Genomic DNA, 13,870 nt, shown 5'->3' on the forward strand with positions numbered 1-13,870 from the left:
TAAATATGTGGCTCCTACTTGTCCCATGAGCTGTTATTTAACTAAGGTGAAAATGGGATCCACATATGTAATGGGGTTGCCTAATAGGCAGATGCAGGTTTTGGCACAGGTAGTAGACATGTAACAGGTACAGTGAGAAGGATGACAGTCTTGCCTCTGGCACACTGGATTTGATTCAGAATTCTACAGAGACATGCAGGAACTGAAATTATTCAGAAGAGGGTAACTGGGAGAGTTCAAGAGTTCAGAAGACAGTCTGTGAGGGAAGAGTTCTTGTGCTTCAGGTGTTAGACCAAACAAAAGATGCTGCTTCCAAATATTCAGGAAATCATGCTTTCAGACCCTTAACTTAATAAGGTGCCAACTGTGGGCCCAACAGTTTAAGGGCTATAGAGAGTAGGGAGCTGAGTGCCATAAAGATTAAAGAAGTGGAAGATGAGATACATCAAGATGAAGGCCAAAGGAATGGCCATTATTTAATTTGAAGATTATAAGAGGCAGTGTAATCATGAAATGTATGAAACATCCTTCTAAAGAGAAGAGTGTCTGCCTGAACCTCCTTCATTTCAATCTAGGTTCCTTAGCAGAAAGATCTATTGTCTCACTTTCTTCCATTGCCATTTAATTCTCTTCCTATTTCCCTCCCTCTCCCTCCTTTTCCTCCCTTTCCTTTCTTTCCTCTTTTTCTTCCCTTTCCTTTCTCCCTCTCCCTCATCTCTCTCTCCTTTCTTCCCTCTCTCCTCATGAGTCTCAATGATAAACTAAAAGGTGAACCATTTTCCTTGAATGAATTATTCTATAGTATACTCGGGCACTTTATTTCCCTTTTCTACAATAAAATATTATTTAAAACTTGTGTCTTCACCCAATACAGTGGAGCTCACCTGTAATCCTAGCTACTCAGGAGGCTGAGACAGGAGGACTGCAATTCCAGGCCACCTGGGCAACTTAGAACTTTTCTCAAAATGAAAAGGGCTGGGGCTGTGTAGCTCAGGGGCAGAGTGCCCTGAGTTCAGTCTCCACTACCAAAGGGAAGAAAACTCCCTGCCCAAACCAGTCTTACGTCTTCTTAAGGCTTTGGGCAAAGCTAATTACCTGACTAGCTAATCCATTCTTTTCCTCACTTTCCTTCTATAAAAATCATGTGGCTATTTCCCTGTTTGTTTCCCAGGTTGATTACTTACATTTTACATATCGTTCGTAGTATATATAATATGATAATGTATTTACACCTTATATACACACATTACTGCCATTTGTATATTAAGCTCTTCAAGAAATTCTTCAGTGACACAAGTAGCATATATGATGTTAAAGATAAGTTCTTATGTTGTGTCATCTTTTGATTGCTACCCGCCTGACTGCAGGGCTATGGCAGAAGCTATTTCTACCATTACAGCACTCAGTAGTGACAACTGGTTGGACTCAATATTCATTTGTTTGTTTGCTTACTTGTTCACTCATTTACTCATATGCCCTGTATGTATTGGTATTTACTGTGTTCCTGGCACTCTTCTAGGCCAAGGGAATAGAGTGGTAAACAAAACAAACAAATAAAAACCTCTGATATTTTGAAGCTCACATTCCATTGTGCAGAAACAGAAAATAAACACACACACACACACACACACCACATGCACAATCATATGGTGTTGAATTCTGTGGAAAAAGACATCATAGGGCCATAACAGGTGGAATGTGTGCTATTGAAACCTCCCTTTGAATATGAAAAATTCAGGTTGTAAAATAAGAATTATTAAAAATGGTATCAGCTACCTTAAAAAGGGTTGTGCATTCTTGGCCAGGCTTAGTGGTACATATCTGTAATTCCAGCTACTTGGGAGGCTGAGGCAGGATGATCAAAGGTGTGAGGCCAGTCTGGGAAACTTATCAAGACTCAAAAGAAAATAAAAAGGATTGGGGATATAGCTCCGTTGTAGAACACTTGGCTAGTATGTGCAAGGTCCTGGATTCAATCCTTTGTACAGATGGGGGAAATCAAGGTTGTGCATTCTTCTTTTTAAGGAAGCTTATTATAACTTTAAGTGTAACCTTACTTAGAGAATGAAGCACTTCAATAAAGTTAAATTAATTCTACAGGTCTTAGAACTTAGCTTTCTCTGCAGAGATTATTTCTCAAAGATAGACAGTGCTTTTCATTTCAAGGCAAGTTGTTATTCATCATTCATACACCTTTCCTTAGGGAAGACAGAATAAGATTTAGAAATTTCCTTTATAGCAAATGCAGTTTGCTTTAATTTGAAGTAGAAATTCTATTTAGTTCACAATAGTATATAGCTTCTCACTGTCAAATATATTTTTATGTTAGTCTATGAAGTATTTTTGTTTTTGTGCTACTTTATACTTTGCTACCAATTCAACTATATTTTCCTCCAGCGTGCCTCTCTTCATCATTGGTATCATCAGCAGTGACATGTCAGTGACAGAGACCTGGGCATCATTTCACAACTGCAGAATCCGTACCTCCCTCAACCTGTCATCATCTTAGAACTCATACAACTGAGTTGCCTCATGTTGAGCCTCCTACTCTTTCTTCCCTGCAGGAGGCTCCCATCTGGTGTCCATGGCTATCCCTTATCCCCTCTGATCTCCTCCACAGTGTAGCAAGGGATCTTTTCAGAGCTTAGTATGATTGTGTGATCCTCCTTTGTTAAAATGACTTTAGTGGCTTGGATAAAGATCATAGTCCTTAAAACTCACAAGCCACACAGGTAACCTCCACTCTATTATTTCAGACTTCCTTAGCTTGCTGTCTTTCTAGCTCTGTGGACCTGGTTTATCCTATCTTGCCACATGGTATGTTGAAGGGCTTCCTCTTGTGAATTGTTCTTCATTTTCTATTCCTTTGAGCTTGTTTATTAGCAAAGCATCCTCTTACTGCTTATGCTTCACCTCCCACTGCATCACAGTTTTCCTTAAAACTTAGCTTAGGTATAATTGTTACATATATTCATTTGTTTGTTTGCTTACATATTCATTCATTTACTCATATACTCTGTATGTATTGGTCTGTTATTTAATTTGAGTAATTAGTTAAATCATATCAAACACTTATCTAATAATTGAGTTAGCTAACAAAGAAACTAGTTTTTATGTTAGTTATACTTGGAAAGACAAAGATATTTTAATTTTCTTGGAGTTCCATTGCATAGAGCTACAAAGTATGCCAGACAAGAAGACCCCCTGAGGACATTAAAAGTACACACTTGATTTTTGTTACCTAGTTGCCCTGACTCCCTACCAAAGAGTATCTGTTGGAATTTTGGAAAAATTTGAAGAAAATTATGTAATAAAATAAGCTTGAAATCACATTCTTTCATTTTTAAAAGAAGGGTGAGATCAAAATAATTTCTCTGGAATTTGTTCTCATTTTAAGTTTATAATATTAAAGGAAAATAATTTATCCTCCTCACTACTTTGAAAATTTAGTTTAAGTAGATATTGTGTGTAATGATAAGAATTAGGCTTAGAAAAAATGGTGACCCAGGCACATTTGGAGATTTTGTTTTCTTTAATATCCATTTCAATGCTATATATATTTCCTGGAGCAATGCAACTATGAATCATGGAAGAAAACTAAATTGATTCTGTATCCTTAAACCCTACAATTTGGCAGTGAGAATTTTTTTTTCCCTAAAATATGACTCATTTACAAAGAGACCGAACATGGAAAAGACCTAAGTGCTGTCAGAAATCTTGTGGGTGGGGGTGGGGGTGGGGTGAGTATTTGGATCTGCTAATAATTACAAAATTGCAAAATTAATATCAGAATATGATAGGAAAGATGCGATTGTAAATGAAACACAGAAACTCATGTTTTCAGAAAACAAAAGCTCAGACTATAGAAAAAGCTTATGATTTTTCCTATTTTAGGGTACTTTTCTTGTTTTAGTGTGCCCTACTATGAGTCAACCAATGTTTTATTCCTTTCTCCTCTTGGAAATTGTTGTGCACTTCCCTGTTAACCTTTATTTTCCTGATTTTTCGCCCAAAATGTGTCTCTCTGAATTTTGTCCAGTTTCTGTTGGAGTTTTGCCTTGGGATCCCCCAGGTTGGATGTGGTTATGGTTTTCTTTATTTTGTTACTAAGCATGTTTCCTCTCACTTCTAAAATAATCTTTGAATTTATTTCTGCAGCTAAGATTTCAGAGATGCATCTCATTGTGAGTTTAAAGAAGACATATCCCACAACACTCTCATATTGTGGGAAATGCTTATTATTCTTACATTGCATTTCCTCCCCAAACAGACAAGCAGCTGTCATGAAACACACTGAGACCATGTTTGTATGTTCAGCATAGTTCTGTGTAAATGTGGAAAGGGCTTAAATCAGAATGAGGATGTCAGGACTTTTGGTTCCCAAAGCACTAAAGATGGCTGTTAAACTTATAGAGTAACATTCTGCAAAAGTGTTCTTGTGGCTTTGGACCTTAGTCATTGAGTCTGAAGAAAAGAAATACTCACTGATTGAATTCCTAATATATGCCAGACATCTTCACCTGTGACTACACTTTACTTCTTTTCAAAAGTGAAGTGGGTATTATTATTGTATCTTGTGGTATAAAACCAAGCCTTTGGTAGTCCAAGTGGCTTAGCCAAAATCCCATAAAAAGTAAAGGGAGGAGCAAAAATTCAGCCCAAGGTCTTTTCCAATTTCAAAATTCATTGTCTTTCCACTTCACTGTGTTGCCTCCCAGGATTTGGGGATTTGATGACTCTGTCTGAGGTCACATGATGAGTCAGAGGTAAGCTGGGAAAAAGTTTGGGGCATCTCCACATTTTTTTATCCCATTATAAAAGGATGCATCCTCTATATCAAATACATCCAATCAACCTACTCAAAGAGGGGAGACAGAATAGCAGCTTTGGCTCTATAATAAAATATTAATTTTCTTAAAAGTCATAAAGCAGATATGACATTTGATTTAACTTTTGGAAAAATCTGAAAGAAAAAATAGTTCATTAAATGTGAACTTTGCAGATGACCAACCATTTTGATCAATAGCCAATCTCCTTGGTAACTTTCTTTTGAGGAATTTTATGAACATTCCTTTCCTCTGGGCATTCACAATTGTAAACAGTTTAAAAAGAGTCTGGAAAAATGGACCTCTGTGAATCTGATGAGTCATTCTAGAATGGTCAGATCTGATGCCCTCTGAAGCATTTTCTGATAAAGGTTGTTCCCACTGGCTCTGCCAGGTTACTAACTATATAACTTCAGGCCAGTTACTTAACTTTCTGTGCCTTCCTTTCCTAATCTGAAAATGGGTATACTGTAAAATCTACATTAAAGAATGGTTTTGTGGATTGATAGATAGAAAGTATTCTGTGTAGAAATGATAAATGTGATATAAATCATTGCTGTTCTCTCCCTGCCCACCCATTATAAGAGCCTGTTGTAAATCATGTTGGATTATCCAGAGAACACATAGAGGTCATTTAAGGAATTGAAAGTCATTCTAAGTGGTGGCATTTATAAGTAATCTAGTTCTTCTCATTGATAGCAGTGACAGTCATATCTTATTCCAAAGTGGCAGAAGGAAGGAAATTCAGGGAGAACAAAAGGGATAGAGAGGTCTGAGCAAGTTCTAGGAATGTGGACTTTCTTCTTTCTTTTGACTGATCTTTAAAACATGAACTACAGTGTATTACTAAATTTTATACTGTAAACTACACAAATGTAACACAAAGAGATTTTACGTGCTTGTATATAGCGTGGATAACCATAAGATAAATTTTTCCAATGTTTGATCAACAAAAATATACCTAACAATGTGTTCAATGCTGTAAATACAGAGATGAGTTGGACTTAGTTCATCATCTCAAGGGGATACATAATCCCTGACACTGAAACACTGCCAGTCCAAAGAGCAGATGGTGGGCTTGAAAATTGCTGGTTGCCTTGTATAGAGTATGGAAAAGTTGATTATGAGGCCAATTATTGTCTGGTGAAGTGAAATATTTGAGGATTTGACAAAGAGACTTGAGAAAATTTTGAATTTGAGAAATCATGGAGAAAACATAATAATATACCTTGTGAGGAATTGAATAGGATATGAAGGAGAAGATGGTGGTTGCTAATAAAAATTCAATAGTCATTTTCATTCTGGAAGTGACTGAAAAAGCAGTTTATAAGACAGGAAATGTAAATCTGTTTAAAGGGAGATTAACATAATAATAACATAAGATCGAATTTTCCAAGATGACCATTATTATTATTGTTACAGCCAGCAAAGACTATTAGGAGGGATATTTGAAAATATGAGTAGAAAAGCCGGGAATTATAATGTCTCTAAAATTATAGTTAAGATTGTACTGACAAGTGAGTGGGTGACTGTGAAGGCTAGAATATAGACTCATGAATACCACATGGAATTGAAGCTTTTGGATTTAAGAATGGAGATGTGCTTGGAAACTGAATGAGATATCTGTTAATACTATTGACCATGGCTACTTGTGTCCAAACAGAGAAGAAAAAAAATCAGAAGTTGACAGAGTACTAAATGTCTTTGTAAAGTGGTCCAAATTAACCTGATGTGGACCCCAGGAAACCTAAATAAATATTCAGGGTTCTCAAGATTGTGAAAACATTAGTTTCCCAGTGCTGAGTGAAGATGAATCATTTGCTTCTGTCTGAAAGAGTTGTGCTGTTTTACCAAGGGTCCAGTTTTTGGAGGGTCATGTAAGAAGCAGTGGAGTTAAAAGTGACTCCTCTCTTCTCCCACCCTTAGCAGACAATTGTTTTGGGGATTGAGGGGGAACATTTTACAGCCACATTCCTGGGTTTAACAGTGGCTTTATAAACTGAGTAATCCAAAGGTAGTTATAGACTTAATATAAAGAATAACATTCATCAAGATTTACTTAATTCCAAGGATTAATAGATTACCATTAATCAGGCAGTTTCAAAAGTAGTTTACATGTGTCTAACCCTCTAACATTCTTAGGTGTTTTTCTCTTAAATGTGTCGAATGTGCTTCTAACATGCAGAACATTTCTTTGGGAGCTCTGTATTTGTAGAACATTGACTTGGTGTTTCCATGCCAAAATCTTCTTTTGAATTGAAGAATCTGTGGATATTTTTTTATTGATCTAGAGAAATTTAAAACCTTTTTCTATATGTTTTTCAAAGGATTTCATTAATATTGGAGGTTATGCATGCTTTATTAAGTGTTTTATACTTTGCTATTTTATGCTTTGCTATATAAGTTTTAAGTATGAGAAACCTAAGAATGAATAGTAAATGTAAAGCTATTCTTTGTAAACACGATGAAATATCAATTATTTGTTTCTTTTTATTTAGGGATATCAGGGAATCTCAGGATCACCAGGTGTTCCAGGACCTCCAGGAATGCAAGTATGTGATCCATTTTTACACAGTTTATAAATCTCACTTTTAGTGAACCAAAGACATAATTAACAGAATTTAATTTTGTGGTTAATTTAGGGCTCTCGAGGACTACCAGGTTACAAAGGAGAACCAGGGAGAGATGGCCAAAAGGTAAATACACGTAAATAAAAGTGGAGTCAGTAGTTTTGTCATTCAAAATTGAAAAAGAATTATCTATAATGGTTCCATGTGTAGTGTTGGTGAATTTGTCAGTGGCCATTGGCCAATAGAGCTCACAGAAGGCTTTTGTCACTAGATGACCACCATCAGATGCAAGTTGGCATTGCCCAGATAACATGTTCTCTTCCTGTGATTGAGCTCCCTTTTCAGAGGGGAATGAAGCACATATCAGTGTAATGTGTTATTGTGTTAGCCTTAGGCAGCCCAGTCCTGCATGTCTAGTTCCATTTATCTGGCAAGTGGTCTACTGGCTTAGCCTTACCTGACTTCTCCTGTAGGTTATTGATGGGTATACACATTTCAATTACTGCCTCTGTTTACAACTCTGAGATTCACTGTGTTTCCCATTGAAGTACATGTTCTTTAAATCTGTTAGTACCTTCCCATGGGCAAAGTCAATGCCTATTGGCCCTGGTAGCTTGTCCATGCTCAAGATATGTATTTGTATTTGTTTGAATTCCTGTGTTGATTGTTAGTTTAATTCCTAGAACACAATCTCATTTTAAGTTTTTAGGGAGGCATTCTGCTATTTGATCTAGATAAAAACCCTATAGTAATCTTCTCATGCCAACTTTGCAAATTGCTTACCTTTGGAATATAAAGTGCATAACATGCACATCTCAGAAACACTGATCTAAACTTTACCCATTTTATGTTTTGATGGTTGCATAACATCACAACTATTTAAAATGTATCTCTTGAGTCTGATGGCTCAGCTATTTTCAGGGTATTTGGTTTGGGGAAAGTTATTTAATGTCTTCAAATCTTATTTTCTTTATTGACAAAATGGGAATTTCTTTATAGGTTTATTGGGAGAATTAAGCAAGTATGGTTACTGGCTTAGGGATTTTTTAATACAAATGATGGTTTTATTGTTCTGTTTTGTTTATCAAGTAACATGATTATAGATGGGATATAGTACAGGTTAGGCTGGCATGGGTTAAAGCAGTAACGAAATCACATAGAAAGATTAGTGACTGGAAAAAAAACAGAAAAAAAAAAAGATGAAATAGGTAAAGGCAGGTTTATAATATGTAGAGAAATAGAGTAGGTAAAGCAATAGCAATAGTTTACCTAATTCCCAAAGCAGAAGTATTAAGTCCTGTTGTCCACAGAGGTGACCTTGGTCATCCATGTGTCCTTTTAGCCCCTGAGCAATTTCTACCAGTTTCATATGATAGAGGAAACTTTAGAGACAGTATAGAAAAGGACAGACAACAGAAATGGAAAGTGTCTTACATATTCATGCTCTGGGGGCGTCATGAAGCAGCTCAACCTCTTTCAGATGAACAGGGATTCCATTTGGAAGTTGAGGATACATATTCTGAGGAACCCAGGTACAAGCCACCTCTTCTGTGTTCTAGTTGAAAGGATCATTGTTCTCTTTACATTCTCACAAATCATCTGATGGGGATGGGGATGTGCTGTTTTACCAACGGTTCAGGGGGATGGGATGTAAAAAAAATATGCATGTATCTGAGTATTTATTATGCATGTATCTGATATTTATGAATGAATGAAAAAATGACTTACTTTTTCCTTTAGTGGAGTTTTAGGGATCAAATATATGTATTTATTTGTACATCTTAGAAGGACTTGAGCAAAATTTTTATAGGAATAAATGTGCCTTATTTAAAAATAAAATAGCAATAATAATTGTACCATAGCATCTTTAACTGCTCTACTGTTTTGGGTCATTGGTCTAACTTAAATACAGATGCATAAATTTTACAAAATCATATGTTCTACAGGAGAAGAGAAGACAAGAAAGATGTGGTTGATGCAGGGGCCTTTGTTTTCAGACCAGTAATGTTTTCATTCAGATTTGCTTGTTTTATGAAGTTCATTGTTGAAATTAAACTCTGATTTGACAGACTGAGACTAAAATCATCATGTGCGACTTCCAGGTTTCCTCCTCATGTTCCATGGGACTTCTGAGAATTCATTACCCAGAGTTAAATAATTTGCTAACTTAGTAAAAGACTTTCCCTTTTTTGTTCCTTTTTAACATGGTTTCTTGATTTTAAGAAATGGAAAGGTTAAAAAGTATAACCCTGAGACGTATCTGTCTTGTGGTAATTTAGGAGATGTTTCCTACCTAGGTATTACACTAGTGGCCATTGGGAGGTTGTTCCACATGATACTGTTCTCCATTAGGATATTTTCCCAGAATAATTTCCATTTTGTGGCTTTTCTCTGAAGATTCTCACAGTACAAGTTTCTACTTGGAGATAATTAACATTAGATGCACTTTATTTTTTCTGTCCTTAACTGTTTTTTTCCCCACATATCAGACAATAGAATGTAGATTTTTAAGGAATTTTTCTCCTTGAACTTACAAAGTCAAAAGGAGTACTTATTCAGCAAATGATCTTTAATTGGTAACTTTTTTTTATTACAGCTTTGAAGCTGTTTTTTTTAAAGCTAAAAGATACTTTAAATACTTTTTCATCCTTAAGGATATGTAACATGTTTAAAGTGTGTGGAGAAATATGTTTGTTAAAACTTATATTAAGCTGTGATGGTTAATTGATATGCATTCATGAGTTTTCAGATTAAGCACAGACAGACTCAATTTTGGAGAGGCAGGAAGTATTGATAATTTATTTTTATTTTTTGTCTATCCAACAAGCTCATTTCTTTTTTTTTTCTGGGCTTAATAAATAAAATGTTAATTATATCTAAGGTATTATTATTAAATAAATTATTTTATTTTCTTTGTTAGTGTTTTTAACGTCAAAGTCTCCCTTTAAAACTTCACCTTCCTGTTGTCCATGCCAGGGTGTCATGTGATGGGGGACCCTGTCCTCCTCAAGCAGGTCTCCTACCTCTGGGTTTCTAACACTGAGATACTGAGTGGTTTTCAAGGTGTTTGTTCCTGGTATTTAGTCAGTCATAGTCAAGGAACTCCCAATGTATATTTTGAGAGAATAATAATAAAAAGCCAAGTGAAACGTTTGTTAGGGATGGTATGATAAAATTTAGTATATTAGTGATATTAGTTATTGAGTTTTTCTGAAGACAAAAAAAATAGTTTCTGAAATTAAAGCTAATAATGGTAAATGAGGAAAAAGTAGTCAGAAGTAGCTTAACAAAGTTGCCTCCTTATTTTACTTTCTCAAAAAAAGTTAGTCTACGGATGGAGCTTTCTGATAGCACCACACTACAGAAACTAGGGTCTGTGTGCATGAGTGTGTGTGCGTGTGTATGTGCCACACATACACATGTGGCAATAAGGGATTTAAAGTAGTTGCAGGTTATAGGTCGAGCTCTGAATTCAGACTGCTTAACTCCCAAGTCATGCTTTTTAATCTCTTTAAGTCTGTTTTATCATGTGGACAGTGGAAGCTACAGGGTTACTTTATTACTGGAACCACCATTCTTCTGATGATAATTTTGGAAATATCTTTGATTTATCCTTTATTCTTTCTTTTAAATGTTGACGTTCCTTGTCTAAAACAATCAGACAGGATTTCCCTAAACTTCCTTCCAGTTCTATTGGCACTCTTCCCTGTGTGTGTACCTCCATTCAGCTTTCCTGTCTGTTGACAGGTAAACTGTCCTTGCAGAGCCCACAAGCCCTATTGTTCTCCACTTCTTTGTGTTATTAGTTAGCCTTCTCTTCTATATCATTAATTTTTTTTTTCTTTTCTAGTTAGATTTTCTCAATAAACCAAAGGGTGACCCATGTGAAACCAAATAAACAGATTCCCCTTTCCTCCCACCATATAACCTCTGTGGCTATTACTCCATTTTTTTCTCAATGGAATGTAAGTATCCCAAAATCTTTGCATTTGTTTTCTGCACTTCCTAATCTCTCTTTCTTGCTGTAACCCCTTCTGGTGGGATTTTATCAAAACTATCTGCTGCATATCTAGATCACCAGTCTCCTAGCTTTGAAATCCAGTGGTCAGTCTTGTTCAGTTATCTTTGTCTTGTTATTTTTGTATCTTTGCAACATTTGACACACACAGTTGACTATCCTCTCCTTTTGGAAGCATTTCTTCTCTTGGCTTTTAGGATGCCACATGCTCTTAGATTTTTCTCCTTGCCCACTTTTTGTGTTTACTTATTGCTTTTTACTCCTGTATTCACTCTCAAAATGTTGGGAGTTTCCAGGGTTCAGCCCTATTTCCTTCCTCAATAGAGTTTATTATGTTGATAAGTATAAACTCATGTGAATATAAATCTAGATATTAATTATGTAAAAATAGATATATTTTATGACCGTAGTTATAAAATAATTAATACATTGATATAACAATATAAAAATACTAAATATATTGGATAAATACACAAACATACATATATTTATACAATCTGTTTTCTTTTTTCTATTTGTATTGGAGATTGAACCCAGGGTCCCTTTACCACTCAACTGCATTTCTAGCCGTTTTTATTTTTCATTTTGAGAGAGAGACTCACTAACTTTCTAAGACTGGCCTTGAAGTTGAGATCATCCTTCCTCACTCAGCCTCCTGAGTCACTGGGATAAGAGATGTGGGCCACCATGCCCAATTCACGATCTGTTTTCTAAAATATTTTGCTTCGTCTGAATCTAGAGAATCCTTAATAATTGACATTACAACTAGGGATTTTCAGAAAAAAATTGCTTTTAATAAAAGTAATAGTACCATAATTTCCCTTTTTCAAAGATAATTCCTCCCTCAGAGACTTTTCTCCCGAACAGCACTGGCTTTGTGCTCCATAAATATTCTCTGATATTTGGCTTTGTTGATTGAGCATGTCTCCTGTATATGTGGGGCTGATTTTTTTTTTGCAACTTCTGTGGCCACTTTTGCAAAGTGCCGATTATTTCCTGATCTTTCACTCTTTCTTCTTTTAAGGCTACATAATGGATTCAGAATCTTAGTTTATTATAAAAGAATTATTAATTCCATGTTCTGCCTCATTTGTTGGCATTTATTCCTCTTCTGCCCTGGTTTCTTTTCTCTACTGGTATTATTAAGAAACTTAACATTTTTATTGAATTTCACAGTGTACTTCAGATTTTGTTAGTTCTAAATTCAATTTTGCATCTTCAGTTTGGGTGAGTCTGTTACAGGGTCATTGAAAACCTATGACAGTGACTCCATAACAGCAGCTTGGGGGGCTATTTTTCTGTAGACCTGAATAGTCCAATGTAATTCCCAAACCCTAGGGAATATCCATCACTGTGTTAGAGAAAGGAAATATTTTAGTTGAATTAAACATTTTCCTGCTAGTCACTTAGGATTTGTCTTTTTATCTGACATAAGAAGGAGCCACAGATTTGTGCAAGACTTGATGTATTGAGTACATGAAAGATTTTACTATTGTTTATGCTTTTATTCCTACATGTTTTGTTTGGTATTTTCTGTGTGCACTTCTTATCATATTTTGTCCTTACAAAAGTCTTATAATATTAGTAAATAAAGCCATATTTATATGACTTTTTTATGTAAATTGCAAGGCAAATTACCTCTATTTCACAATTTGGAAAAGTAAGAAATGAAGATTTTGAATAATTTGTCTAAAGTTACTGAAATATCAAAGTGTTGAAATAAATTTCTAAATTTTGGCCAGAATAGCTTTTCTCACTGTGACTTGTGCCCTTGCACTCTATTAGCCTATGATAGAAATCTCTGAATGCCTGACAGTTGCCCAGAATACAGCTGGGGAGAGAACTTGACAGGTGAGAACTGACATTGTGCTGACTGTGCCAAAAGAGAGTATTTATTGCCTAAACCTCTCTTGAGGAAATAGGGATCATTCCCTTAATCATACGATATCAAACTTTTAAATTGCAAAACCTGTGCACTAAAAGGTTGTCCCATATTTACATAGGAATTATATCTCTATGCTACTAAATAAAGCATTATGTAAATATAAAATAAAACCCACCCCAAAAGACAATTTAAAAGAATGAGATTTTAAAATTACTTGTTTCATGTTCTCTTCTCTGACTATCCAAATAAATAATTTTGACTTGACTTTGAAGACCATGACTCTAGATGAACTTAATAGATGGACAGACTCATTAGCCATGAAAAGTTTGAAAGCTACCTATGGGAGATGGAAGCATCTCGAATTTTCCTTGACTTTAATCTCTTATAAACTCAGATGGGATCTTGAGCATCGACCCCAAAAGCACCTGTTTTGTTCAGTTTTCTTTGAGCACTCATGAATGTTTACTATATTTAGGGGAATGAAAATATTTTGTATATTCAGCAAATAATCATTAGTCATATCAGGGCATTATCCAGGATAGAGTAGATTATGCAAAAGTGAAAAGCAAAC

General features: G+C 35.4%; 1 protein-coding gene across 1 annotated transcript in view; it reads left to right on the forward strand.

Moving 5' to 3' along the window:
- Col21a1 (collagen type XXI alpha 1 chain) overlaps positions 1 to 13,870 on the forward strand; it is a 171,798-nt gene that overhangs the window by 95,321 nt on the left and 62,607 nt on the right. Inside the window, exons 12-13 of the mRNA XM_026398951.2 lie at positions 7,325 to 7,378; positions 7,469 to 7,522. Of these exons, the coding sequence (XP_026254736.1) occupies positions 7,325 to 7,378; positions 7,469 to 7,522 (108 nt within the window). The remainder of the gene's footprint in view (positions 1 to 7,324; positions 7,379 to 7,468; positions 7,523 to 13,870) is intronic.

Source organism: Urocitellus parryii, chromosome 8, assembly GCF_045843805.1.
Source record: "Urocitellus parryii isolate mUroPar1 chromosome 8, mUroPar1.hap1, whole genome shotgun sequence".
Taxonomy (NCBI): Eukaryota; Metazoa; Chordata; class Mammalia; order Rodentia; family Sciuridae; genus Urocitellus; species Urocitellus parryii.